Source organism: Pygocentrus nattereri, chromosome 18 (assembly GCF_015220715.1).
Source record: "Pygocentrus nattereri isolate fPygNat1 chromosome 18, fPygNat1.pri, whole genome shotgun sequence".
NCBI classification, from domain to species: Eukaryota; Metazoa; Chordata; class Actinopteri; order Characiformes; family Serrasalmidae; genus Pygocentrus; species Pygocentrus nattereri.
The window spans coordinates 38,348,946-38,362,899 of NC_051228.1; the positions used below are offsets into that span (position 1 = coordinate 38,348,946).

At 46.6% G+C, this 13,954-nt stretch overlaps 1 protein-coding gene across 2 annotated transcripts; it reads left to right on the plus strand.

The window, feature by feature from the left end:
• Window positions 1–1,011: 1,011 nt before the first annotated feature.
• smad9 (SMAD family member 9) lies at window positions 1,012–12,841 on the plus strand. 2 transcript variants are annotated; one of them, XM_017717116.2, is made up of 7 exons: window positions 1,012–1,161; window positions 4,207–4,762; window positions 4,995–5,249; window positions 5,677–5,787; window positions 6,749–6,970; window positions 10,150–10,406; window positions 11,974–12,841. In XM_017717116.2, exons 2-7 carry the CDS (start codon window positions 4,351–4,353, stop codon window positions 12,115–12,117), a joined length of 1,401 nt encoding a protein of 466 aa, XP_017572605.1. In that variant the 5' UTR covers window positions 1,012–1,161; window positions 4,207–4,350; the 3' UTR covers window positions 12,118–12,841. The 2 variants fall into 2 exon arrangements, with proteins under 2 accessions (XP_017572605.1, XP_017572606.1); XM_017717117.2 differs by having other exon boundaries at window positions 4,210–4,762.
• The last annotated feature ends 1,113 nt before the right edge of the window (window positions 12,842–13,954 follow it).

Sequence of the window (13,954 nt, forward strand, 5' to 3'; positions counted from 1 at the left end):
TGCAGTTTACTCAGCACCAGCCTGCTCTGCACCCTGGGGAACAGCATCCTGTTTGGCCTTCCCTCCCTTTATCTCTCCCTCTCTCCCTCTCTCCCTCTCTCCTTATCAGCAAGACTCGCTTAATCCATCTCTCCCTGAACCGGAGCGCCCTTATTGCATTACAAGGTAATGCACTGCTGACAGACCCAAAAACCTGAGCCCACTGTGAGAATGTAAACTGTCAGCTTCTGCCTGCCCTCCTCCTCCTCCGCTCTGCCTTACGGGCCGTGTTTGGTGGTCAGCACACCTTGACGGATGGCCGTTACTCGGACCGTCCCTGGCTCTCTTTGTATTGGAAACGCACGTCCGCCCTCATTACCAGGAGCGCCGCTCTGCTCCCCCTGCAGTTGCTGTAAACTGTGAAAATGTCAAACTTCTAGACTCTCTGTCGCCATCCCGGCTTGCGTCATTAACTAGACCGGCCACCGCGCGCACTAAATCGAAACGTATCCATCCGCAACGAGGAGCGCTCTGGAAATAGATCCATCGATAAAACTCCTGGCACCCCGCCAAAGAGGGACCCCCCCCCCCCCCCCGCTCCCCCCAGCCTTTCTTCTTTCACTCTGCTGCGAAGGAGCGAGACGTGCGTGGGGCTTAAATGAGAAACGGGGGCACGGGGATGTTACTCGTTCACCTGGCAAGTGTGAATCTGAGTGGTCCCAGAACACGGGGGTCGCATAAAAACGGGCCCCTGACTCTCAGTAACCCTCTCCCTCCCTCTCTCTGTAAGGGGAGAGGACTGGCAGGTGTAGCCCCGCGGCAAACCGCAGCCTTTCCCATATTTTTTAAGGCCAAAACAACACAGTGTCAGCTTTGGGACATAACCACGAAGCTGGGGTCAGGGAACTTTCCCGGTCCACCTTAAACGCGGCGCGGTTTAAGGTGGAACGAGGCAGGACCCGGCGAGCTGGGAGCTCGTGTAAGCCGGCCGCTGGGAGAGTTCCAGCGCTGCGGATGAATCGCGCACGAAGGCACTGCGGCTCCAGTCAGACTGACGCCGGGCGCTGCTGCCGTGGAGTCCAAACACGCGCTACACCTCCAATCAGAGCGAGGCTGGAGAGCGCGGCCGCAGAACACGGCGCAGAGCCGCAGAGCCGCTGCCCCGACCGCGGACCGACACAGGTAAGAGGCGCTCTGGCCTTCGGTTACTTCTGCCCGACTGGGGGTTATTCTCATAAAGGCGTGTTCATGTGCGCAGCGAGTCCACCGCTGAGTGTGGAGGGTTTGGGGGCGACAAGTGGCAGCGCGCTGCTCCGCGCCTCCCCTGCTTTTCGTGCTTCCAGCAGCTTCGCGAACTTGTTGCTCCAGACAGGAGCGCGGCGCTGGAGGCGGGGTGAGCGCCGGCGCTGTTTTCTCAGCCTCCGATGCTGCTGCAGCCCCCCAGCCCACCGCTGACCTCACCTACTTTACCTACGCAGCCCCAAACTTCTGTCTCTCCCTCTCGGACTAGTGAACCCCCTAGCAGTCTGCCTGTGTGAGGAGCCGCAGCCCGCGGCTCGGCGCTGGGGCAGGGGCAGGGGCTGGGGCTGGGATCGGGATCGAGCCCGAGCGAGGTGATTAAGCCTATCTGAGCTCTCAGACTGGGAGACGCCAGTTTCATAAGGAGCCACTCCGCCTGGGAGTCCGGAGCAGCTGAGCTGCCTTTATTAGCGCACTTTATTGTTTTTTTCCCTCCTCTTTTCTTCTCTTTTCTCTCTTTCTTTCCCTTTTACTGACCTCCCTTTTTACCTTTTGCCATTAGAGTCCAGCTACTAGTCCAACCACCTTTTAAAAGCAATGGTTCACTGAAAAAATCACATTGATAACCCCCCCCCCCCTCCTCCTCCTCCTCCTCCTCCTCCTCCTCCTTTACCACAAACACACTAAACTTTAGCTTTATAGTTCTGCCAGACTCTTATTCTGTTTAGATTCTATATGAGTGTTTGTTATTTCGCATTGATTAAATAATGGACATTTTTTGGGGAAAAAAATATTGATTTCTAAAATTTTAGTGGGTTACATGGGCAGTTGAGGGGCAGTTGTGCCATACGGTATCATATAATAATAATAAAACAATATAAAATTTCATTTTTCTCTAAAAACATCCTTTTATCCTTTTATTGAGAGCAAGAGCAGAAAAGTTTTAGTTTCAGTTGGGGTTTGGAGTGTAGGGTGATAAAAACATCATGATCAGAATTCCTGGTCGTGTGATGTCGGGAAGTATTTACCCTTTCAAAGTAAAAAAAAAAAAAACACCTTTTCCACAATTAAATAAGAAAACAGATTTTATTTCACTGTTTTTTAGTAAAATGAAGATGCAGTAGTTGTTGCCGTGAGGCAGCGCTGTGTGGTTCCTCAGGTTGTGCTGTATGTGGTTTTATACACAACCTTGTTGGAAATGGTTCCAAAAAGAGGTCTTCCACTATTACAAGCTTGACAAAATAACAGTAGCAGAGCCCTTTTTTGGTGCTGTGTAGGACCCTTTTCTTAAAGGTTCTACATAGAACCGTATGCAACACATTCTCTAAGAGCGTAGGTGCACAAACCCTGTACCTGAGTTAAAGTCGAGACCCCCCAAGGTAAAATATTCCTCCAGTAAAAGTAGAAGTTCCTCCCTTTAGACCTCCACTTGAGTAAAAGTACTAAAGTATTTCCCTTCAAATGTACTTAAGTATAAAGTAAAAGTACTAAAAGAGTAATTCTGGCTCTGATGTCCTGTTATCATTTTTATAACCAGACTGGCTTCATGAACTCATTTCAGGTGAAAGTCCTCCAGCGTCTCTCTTGGTAAACCAGTCTTTTAATAGAACGTCATTAATTAGTGACGCTGACGTCTATTAAAATGATCAGAAGCACAAAACACTGAAGGTAAACAGTTTCCATCAGGGAGAACCGAGTGGCTCTGAAATCACTTTTTACACACAAGCAAAGTTTCAGTTTCAGATTTATTTACAACTTAGTTCCAAGTTTAAGTTGAATAAAAACTGGCTTTAAACTCAGGATCACAGATGAGCTCCTTTACTATGTTGATCTGTAGGCGTCTGTTCATAAACATAAACCAGCCCAAACTCATTTACTATAAAATGAAATGGTGTTTGTAGAAATTCAGAAAAAAGCCGCGTCAGTCTCGACTGCATATGTGGACATATTTCTATATTGAGCTCTATTTACACAAAGTTAGGTTAGTTCATCATTTATGTTGAACAGACTCTCCCAAAGTTTTACGCTGCTGCGCTGACGTTGAACCGCGTGCTGCACTGGGTCGGTATGACCAACAGGTCAAAACCAGCTCTAAACAAAGTGACCGCTGGGCCCTGATTGGTGCTCTGGCTTTGCGCTTCTTTCGTTTTGACATGTTACGTTTTTATACACACAGAAACCAAAAGGAACCACAGATTTCTCAAAATGTAGGAGGAAAAAGTCGGATATTAGACTCTGAAATGTAGTGGAGTGAAAGGAAAAAGTCCAGAACGGAGAAACTTCAGTACAGATACACCAAAAATACTAAAGTACAGAAACTAATTACATTTACTCAGATACTCAGTTACTCAGGTACTCAGTTACTGTCCACCACTGCAAATTCCATTACTTATTGGCTGCATTAGGCCCTTAACACTCATACCTCATGACTTTATTTTGGATAAAGGGGGATTTTTTGGCGTACCCATTCCTTTACCCTCACAAGGGCCTTGTTTATTAACTGATGAGTTGAATCAGGTGTGATGAAGCAGGGGAAGCCCAGCACAGTGGCCCACTTACAGTGCGCTGTAACAGCTCTCAAAAGCTCTCCACACGCCAACTCTGGCTGATTGAACTTGACCCAAATATTACAAAATGTGGTTCTTGGTTTCTGCAGGTCAGGTTAGTTTTGTTAAATGAGTGAATAGAGATCTAGTGTGTAGTAGTGAGGAGCTCTAAAGCCTGCTGAGGGCAGAAGTCACTCAGTGATGCGGCTGAAGTCCCGGCGGAGCTCTAATGAGGTGGAGGTGTAATGAGGAGCAGGGTATTAGATTCCAGCACAAAGAGATTTTCATAAATGCTTTGGCCAGTTCTCTTAGAACTATTGTTCCTGGAGAGTTGGGCACCGATTTTCGAAGAGCACTCCTTTTTTTGTTGTTCCTTTCAAGTGCTTTTAGTTTTAGCTTCTCCTCTTCAACGAATACTTCACATGCCTGTTTTTTTTTCCAGCAGATAAAAGGAGTAATACCCATACTCTGGGCCTTCCCCATCAGGGGGTTCACCGTCAAGTTCAGCTGGATCTCGGCTGAGAGGAAGCCATTCCAGCCCATCCTGCTCTAATTCCCTCTGAGCTTTGTTGCTCTCTGTGGCCAGATGCACTCCACCTCATCCATCACCTCGCTGTTCTCCTTCACCAGCCCGGCCGTGAAGCGCCTGCTGGGCTGGAAGCAGGGAGACGAGGAGGAGAAGTGGGCCGAGAAGGCCGTGGACTCCCTGGTGAAGAAGCTGAAGAAGAAGAAAGGGGCGATGGAGGAGCTGGAGAAAGCTCTGAGCTGCCCGGGTCAGCCCAGCAAATGTGTGACCATCCCACGCTCGCTGGACGGAAGGCTGCAGGTGTCCCATCGGAAGGGCCTGCCTCACGTCATCTACTGCCGCGTGTGGCGTTGGCCGGACCTGCAGTCTCACCACGAACTGAAAGCCCTGGACTGCTGTGAGTTTGCCTTTGGCTCCAAGCAGAAGGACATCTGTGTGAACCCCTACCATTACCGCCGCGTGGAGACACCAGGTCTGTCTGCTATGCACAGTGTAGTTTGCTAATGGTTATCGCCACATTAGACTCAACTAACAGGCTGCAATATTCAATCCTAAAAACAGCAATATACAATATTAATAGGGCTGCAATATGCAGTACTAATTATTTATTGTGCCCTGTGAGCTTCATGCCTGATCACAGCCCCTCCTCATTACAGATCTGTATTATTTCATAAAAAGTCCTCTCTTTTCCTTTGATTCCTCAGTGTTGCCGCCGGTCCTGGTGCCTCGTCACAGTGAGTTCAACCCTCAGCACAGCTTGCTGGCCAAGTTCCGCAACGCTTCCCTACACAACGAGCCACTGATGCCGCAGAACGCCACTTTCCCAGACTCCTTCCCCCCGATGCCCTGCAGCTCCTTCTCCGCCTCTCCATCCAGCTCTCTGCAGTCCCCCACTGCACACAGCTACCCCAGCTCCCCCAGCAGCACCGCTGACCCTGCAAGCCCTTACCACATCACAGGTACACCGCTGGTTATGTGCCTGCTGTTCGCTGTTGTTTGTGTAGTGTAGTGGGTAACACCTCTGCCCTCTATGCTGTAGACTGGGGCTCAGTCCCTGCCTGGGTAACCACCCTACACTATACCAATAAGAGTCCTTGGGCAAGACTCCCAACACTACCGTCACCTCCTTGTGTAAAATGAAATCAAATTGTAAGTCGCTCTGGGTAAGAGTGTCTACCAAATGCCGTAAGTGAAACTGCTATGTTTGTTATTCCTGAGGCATCCATCATCCGTGGTATGTTTTGAAACTTTAGCAATGTTTACATAATACATCAACTCTTATTTCGATAAGTGAGGAGAACTCCGTTTTCCAGCACATTGGTCCTTTGGAAGTATCACTTAAAACGCAGCGATCGTTACTCTTTATTTTCTCCACCTATTAAACAGCCGAGACCCCGCCACCACCTTACAGCATGATGGAAACCAGCCCCCCAGAGGACGTGAAGCCAGGAGAACCCTCTAACCCGATTAAACTTACCCTATCTGCTCCACACAGAGGTACAGAGAACACCCACGGTCCACTGTTTCTCAGCCCTGGTCCTGGAGTAGCCCTGCTCTGCACGTTGTAGTGTTTTGTTTGGCCTAACACGCCTAATTCAGCTCATCAACAAGTCCTTCCTCAAATGAACAGTGACATTACAGTAAGTTATATTAAAACGTGCATGGCAGGGACTCCAGGACCTGGATGGAAAACCATTCGTTGTCCACTTCATCAGCTCCACTTACTGTATAGCTGCACTCTGTAGTTCTACAGTTACAGACTGTAGTCCATCTGTTTCTCTGATACTCTGTTACCCTGTTCTTCAGTGGTCAGGACCCCCATGGACCCTCACAGAGCAGGTACTGTTAGTGGTGTGTTAGTGTGTGTTGTGCTGGTCTGAGTGGATCAGACACAGCAGTGCTGTTGGAGTTTTTAAACTCCTCAGTGTCGCTGCTGGACTGAGAACAGTCCACCAACCAAAAATATCCAGCCAACAGCGTCCTGTGGGCAGCGTCCTGTGACCACTGATGAAGGAGGAGAGGATGACCAACACAAACTGTGCAGCAGCAGATGAGCTGTCGTCTCTGACTTTACATCTACAAGGTGGACCGACAAGGTAGGAGTGTCTAATAGAGTGGACAGTGTTTAAAAACTCCAGCAGCACTGCTGTGTCTGATCCACTCAGACCAGCACAACACACACTAACACACCACCACCACGTCAGTGTCACTGCAGTGCTGAGAATGACCCAACACCCAAATAGCACCCGCTCTGTGGGGGTCCATGGGGGTCCTGACCACTGAAGAACAGGGTAACAGAGTATCAGAGAAACAGATGGACTACAGTCTGTAACTGTAGAACTACAGAGTGCAGCTATACAGTAAGTGGAGCTGATAAAGTGGACAGTGAGCGTAGAAACGAGGAGGCGGTCATGATGTTGCGTCTTTAACTGTAAGTCTGTGCATCGTCTTCTTTTAGATTTGCGGCCAGTCTGTTATGAGGAGCCGGAGCACTGGTGCTCCGTAGCCTACTATGAACTCAACAACCGAGTGGGTGAGACTTTCCACGCCTCATCCCGGAGCATCCTGGTGGACGGCTTCACAGACCCGTCCAACAACAAGAACCGCTTCTGCCTGGGTCTGCTCTCCAACGTCAACCGCAACTCCACCATCGAGCACACCCGCAGGCACATAGGCAAAGGTGAGTGTCGTGCCTGATAACAGGGGTCATCTTTTTGAATCAGCTCTAATTCGGGTTTTAAAAACGGGCAAACGATAAAAATGGACTCGACTGGACAATAAAACACAGATGTCAAAATATTATTGTCAAAACAGACGAAGAAACCTTTACCAAGACTTATACTGCCATCCATTGATTGGAGTTAAGAGAGCCCTTCAACATCTCAGTTCTACACAATTCTATGCAGTTACACACTGTCATAACGCCAAAACACACCAACGGCATTCCAGCTGCAGTTTAACCAATATAAACATCTAATGTTAGCTTAGCAGCTCAGAAATCGAGCCCAAGCATTAATGAGCTTGCAGCGGAGAAAGGATGCCAGGTGTCTACTTCAAGCAAAAGGTAGGTTTAAACATTTACATTTGGAATATATCAAATATTCATGCAGTATTTCAAGGTTTACTACAAGTGCCTTATTTTACTGCTGAGGTTTTTTGTGTGTAATTGAATAAACAGCAGCCAGTTCGGGTTACAGCATAAGACAGATAGACAGATTAGATAGACAGACAGATAGAGCTTTATTGATCCCGCAGGGAAATTGCAATGTTTCAGTAGCAAGACATGTAATTACACATAAACTCACATAAACTATGCAGAAAAATACAAAATAGAAATAAATCTAGACAGAAGTTAAAGTACAAGAGAAATAAAGTATAAAAATATATCTATTTACATATTTACATGGCATATGAGACAGATTCGCTGTATTTATTATTGTATTATCCCTGTACATAAAATATTTTCTCTGGCCCACAAATCTATTGAGATTTTGTAATGTGGCCCCTTTAGTGGCTGACTTTGACCCCCCTGGCTTAACCATTTCCAGTCCTTTCCTCATGGCAGTCCAGTATTTAATGTCGTTGTCATCCGACTCCGGATTTCCACTCTTCATTATGTTTTCTGTTAAATCATATGTGGAAATTTAACATGATATGTATCCATGAGACGGGTGGGGGCTTCAAGAAGCCACAAAAAAAAGACATTCGTGTTCCTTTGTACCGCCGAGATGAATGGCTTTAGACAATGTTCTTAGGGGCCTTAGGGGACTTTTGCACAGTCCTAAAATAAATGGGGTTTGTCCATCGGTCTCTGCTTCCTACTGGAAGAGAAAACAGTAGGAGAGTTTAAAATATGCATCGTCGTCATGCAAAGTGACAACTAATCTTCGCCAGTTCACTGATGCGGCTGATGTTTAAACACACCTGATTAAGCTCATCAGTTAAGCAGCAGAATTGGGGATATTAAAGGAGGAAAATCTGTGCTGGGCACCTTCTCCATGGACTCGGCACGGATCACCCCTAGTTTATGGTTTCTTGTCATTTCTGCTGATTTCCAGTTTGGAAAGTTGGTTTTGACGCACACTCTCGTCAAAATTTAGGCTCCTGATAATGATGTTCCACTGCAATGTTAATCCAGCGACCACAAGGAGAAAAGAACACAGGCCTGTCGCTGTTTGTGTGGCGCCAGCGAGTGGCGGCCTGTAGACACTGTGCTTACAGGGCTGAGAAGCACAGGAGAAGTGCGCACTTGCCAGACGTTGGCATTTCTCCTGCTGTCTGATTCTCCTCGCAGAGCGCCTGAAAATCGGGAAAAAGTAAACGTTGTCGTGAGTTCCAGCAGTTACACAGAACACACACACACTCTTACACGTGGACGACATGAAAGCCTGCCAAGTGTGTGTGCTATCCACATGCCTCAGAGCCCCTTTGTGGAGAGTGACATAACCCAGAGCAGCAGGCTTGAAAAATGGATGTTATTAAGGTTTCCGCTTGGCAAGCGATGAAAGGAAGTCGGGTTTGTAAATAGCGAGTTGACAAAACTGTTCAAACCTTGGATTTACAGTCTCATTACCAGCATGTTTTCAGAAATTGTCGGACTTTTATTATTATTCTTTTACTCTTTGATCTTTTTTTTTTAACTGTTTATAGTTAACCCTTTCTGTGACAGCACCGGTAAGTCACTTTTTACTGTAGATCACCTCTTAATGTACAGTATCTGTTTAAACCATTAAGAGGCAAAGATATTATTAATACACACTGATCAGGCGTAACGTTCTGACCGCCTCCTTGTTTCTACACTCACTGTCCACTTTATCAGCTCCACTTACTGTATAGCTGCACTCAGTAGTTCTACAGTTACAGACTGTAGTCCATCTGTTTCTCTGATACTCTGTTACCCTGTTCTTCAGTGGGCAGGACCCCCATGGACCCCCACAGAGCAGGTACTGTTGGGGTGGTGGGTCATTCTCAGCACTGCAGTAACACTGACGTGGTGGTGGTGTGTTAGTGTGTGTTGCGCTGGTCTGAGTGGATCAGACACAGCAGTGCTGCTGGAGTTTTTAAACACTGTCCACTCACTGTCCACTCTATTAGACACTCCTACCTTGTCGATTCACCTTGAAGATGTAAAGTCAGAGACGACAGCTCATCTGCTGCTGCACAGTTTGTGTTGGTCATCCTCTTCATCAGTGGTCACATTTTTGGTTGGTGGACTGTTCTCAGTCCAGCAGCGACACTGAGGGGTTTAAAAACTCCAGCAGCCCTGCTGTGTCTGATCCACTCAGACCAGTGCAACACACACTAACACACCACCACCACGTCAGTGTTACTGCAGTGCTGAGAATGACCCACCACCCAAATAGCACCTGCTCTGTGAGGGTCCATGGGGGTCCTGACCACTGAAGAACAGGGTAACAGAGTATCAGAGAAACAGATGGACTACAGTCTGTAACTGTAGAACTACAGAGTGCAGCTATACAGTAAGTGGAGCTGATTTTTCTTCACCCTATATGTGGGCTTAGACATGTTGTCTGCATGTGATCTTTATCTGAAATGACTGTGTTTATAAAAGCAGTCCAGACGGGGAAAAGATCTGGTTGCCTGAGATGTTTTGCTGTTTAGACAGAAGAGTGTGAAGTGAAAAATCAGATTAAAGCCGCCTGCATACATGTAGCCTGTGTTGTCATGGAGATTTTACTGTAAGTATTTACATGAAAGTAAGTTGTTTGTGAGCCTGTTTGCAAGTCAAAACCTCTGGTGTTCAACGCTGAGCTTTTCTGGCTAATCTGAGATTTGACAGCTAAAACAAAGCAATGCTTTGAAATTCAAAATGAGCCGCCTTGTTTTAACGTCCCGCAGGAGTGCACCTGTACTACGTGGGTGGCGAGGTGTACGCCGAGTGCCTCAGTGACAGCAGTATTTTCGTCCAGAGCCGCAACTGCAACTACCAGCATGGCTTCCACGCCACCACTGTCTGCAAAATTCCCAGCGGCTGCAGCCTCAAGATCTTCAACAACCAGCTGTTCGCCCAGCTACTGTCCCAGTCAGTCAACCACGGCTTCGAGGTGGTCTACGAGCTCACGAAGATGTGCACCATCAGAATGAGCTTCGTTAAGGTAAGGGGATATACTGCTGAAACCGGATTTCCAAGGTTTATTGGAATGGACAGGAAAATATAATGAATATTTCATGAAACTGTTCCAGAGCTGTGACTGCGTGGTTGTAAAATATGATCTGTTGAGCGATGTTAAAGGTGTGTAATACTCAATTAACACATTTTACCACATGAATTCTTCATTCATGCGCCAAGTTATGTTGCTTGGCAAGCGTGGCCTACTGTCAACAAACTCTTGTTCGCCAAGGGAATTGTTTACTGTAATTATATTGAACATTGGTGTACTTTAAGTATTATAAAACTACAAAACAGTTCTTAGCTAACGACTGACCTACCAGCACCCTTAACCGTGGCTAAATGACCGTAAACGACTCTACTTAAGCTGCTACTTGGGGTCCTGCAGCCGTCAGCAGGCCCCCTAACAACTTCTGGGATTTTTTTGTACTGTTACATTGTCCAAGATGCTCGAGTGAGGGGAAAAAAGCAACTGGTTAATCATGTCGCGAAGAAGAACGGACGCAACATGAGCCGAGAAACAGAGAACAGAGACGAGGAGAAAGTACTTAAAGATACAGGCGGTGTTTATGGTGGTGTTAGGGTTATGACTTGGAATTGGACAGCAAGAAGTGGTGGACTTGGACTTGAGGTCTGTCTGACGAAGCAGGTTTAATTTAGGCTTTCTTAATAAGTCTCAGCTTCAAGAAACCCAACAGACGCAGTTAACCCGTTTCACAACAGCGGTTAACAACTTTCTCCGTTAACTCGGGTTTAGATATTTAGGCTGTGAATAACCATGCACATCAAAGCGTGAACCAGCAGCCAATCACGTGAAAGGAGGCGTCACCAAAGGAGGAAAACGAAGTCATAACCAGTCGGCCACCATGGTTAGACTGATCTAAGCTTAAAGTTAGCTGGGTAGGCAAGAAGCTCCGAGTCGAGAATGCTGGGCTGCGATGGGAGAGTAGCACATTGTCAACAAGGAGTAGGTTGAAGTTTAGGCCAATGAGACTTGTGCATGCTAGGGATGCCATGTCAGCGGACAGGGATATTCTGTATCTGAAGATATTTCACAAAAGCTTGACTTTATGATCTTGTTTTCACTATGAACTGTACGTTTTTTCAATAACTGGATTCCCTGGATTAGTGAAGGCAAAGGTGACTCATGGCCTTTGGCCTTGTTTTCCCTCCCAGCCAGGAAAGGAGACGGTTGAGGTAGTAGGAGGGCATCCAGATGGAATGTCTTCTGTGTGTGTTGCTACGCAAATTGCAGACAGTTATTCTGATCTTTGGCATGCTGATGGCAGACTGCTGTACTGCCAAAACTCACTGCAGTCCTCCAGGGTTCACGAGTTCTCCAGTTACTGTTTATTTGACTAAGCCCTTGGAAATGTAACATTACATTCTCACCCCACCTGACAGACGTACACAAAAGTGGTTCGAGGTAGAGAAAATGAGTGCATTCATGCTGCAAACGCCACGTCAGGAATGTGAGTTTGGTTCCTGGTGCTCTTTAGACCCGTCACTGCCGCATTAATGGCGAACGCTCTCTTCCGTCTTCCTCCCTTTAGGGCTGGGGAGCAGAATACCACCGCCAGGACGTCACCAGCACCCCCTGCTGGATAGAGATCCACCTGCACGGGCCTCTGCAGTGGCTCGACAAAGTTCTGACCCAAATGGGCTCCCCACACAACCCCATCTCGTCTGTGTCCTAACAGTGTACATACACTCGTAAACCCACAGCACATCCAGAGGATCAGCACAGGAGGCAGCGTCAAACTCACCATCTCATTTTCAGTACAGCTGTGTGGTACATGTAGACGATCTGATGCTAGAAACACCTTTAAAGGGAAGTTCCACCGATTTTTTTTTATTTATTTTTTATTCTTGTACAATTCAGTCGTTGAGATGTAAACAAAGTCATTCAGAATGTTATACTGCAGAGAAACGTACCAACTCGGATGTCTTTACAGTGGTGGTGATAGGAAGGGGATGCCTACAGCACATATATAACTGTTTTATTTGCAATCCCAACAACCAGTGAAGCTACACATGTTCTGAAGTGTAAATGTAATGTTGATAACGGTAAAAAGGGGTAAATAAAATTAGTGATTTCCTGCCTTCTACCCACTGAGTGCTGGGATGGGCTCCTGCATCCCAACCGCAAACCCAATATCCAGCCCCAAACCCAACATCCAGCCCCAAACCCAACCCCAACCATGAACCCCAGGCCCAAACCCAACCCCAACCATGAACCCCAGGCCCAAACCCAAGCTCCAGCCCCAAGCCCAACCATCCCCTCTAGTCACTGGGGAACCCTCAAGGCTCCATCTCAGTGCCTTTAGTCAGGGAACATAACTGAACCATAATCCACTGAAATGATGTTCTAAGCTGGACTGACTCCACACACCCTGCCTCGCCTCGCCTCCAGGCTTTTACTCTACTGTTCTGTTTTAAAACATTCGGTTATGAAAAGGAACAAATACCAACTTTTCACCTGGAGGAACTGATTTAAGCTCCACAATCAGACCTTAAACCCACTGCTGGAGCTTTGAGGGAACATCTACACTGTTGGTACCTTGATAAACGAATAATGTACCTGAACAGAACCTTCATTTCTAACAGTGCACTGTAAACAGTTCTGACTGCGTTTTTTTCCCAATAAGCTACTCTGAATGACTTTGTTTACATCTTGATCTAATCATGCATGACTTAGTTGGTGGAATGCCCCTTTGAAAATATAGCGTGCAGCCAAGTGGTGAAGCAACGGTTAAGACTGCGTTTCTTTGTTCTTTTTTCTTTGTTTTTAATCAAAATCACTATTCAACACTCCTTAGTGGTTCTGTACAGTTCAGCCAGTGGCACAAATAGACAAAGTCAAAGAAAGCGAACAGACAGGCAGCAGGTCAGTAGTAGCAATGTTAGCATGGGGTTTGTTTTGTGCTGTTCGTGTCATTTTTTGAAATACAAAAATTCTCCGTCAGTCGTGTGGCGCGCTGTCTTGAGACGTACAACAGAATCATTATCTAAATCATTATTTTGAAGAATAAAATTCACTCAAGTTGATCCGTTTTGGGTACCCATTTAAAATCATCTTTTCCACAGAGATGCATCAGAAGCATGACGTTTGATTATCAGTATGGCACAAGGCCAAAAACACTGGTTTTAGAAAACAAACAAAAGCACAAACCAAAAAACAAGTCATTACTGAAATTCACAGAAACAGATGAAATTACAGGGATTAATTAACTCATGCTGAATAACTACAGTACTAACAAAGCTAGCCAAGGCCTGGGTTCCCGGACGTGGATCAAGCCTAGTCTGCCGATTTCCCCGTTGGAAATTCTTTTACTCCAAGATTTGCCTTAATCTAGGTCTGGAAAACCAGGAGTGGAACTCCACCAATTTCCCTGTAATTCCATGATTAAGATTTAAACAAACTAAAAATGAATTCAGAGTGGTTTGATGTGAAAATCCCCGTTCTAGAGACGCTTGCCAAGTCAGACTTGCTCACAGTGGTGGTGACAAGAACCAGATGTCTTGACGAGTTTA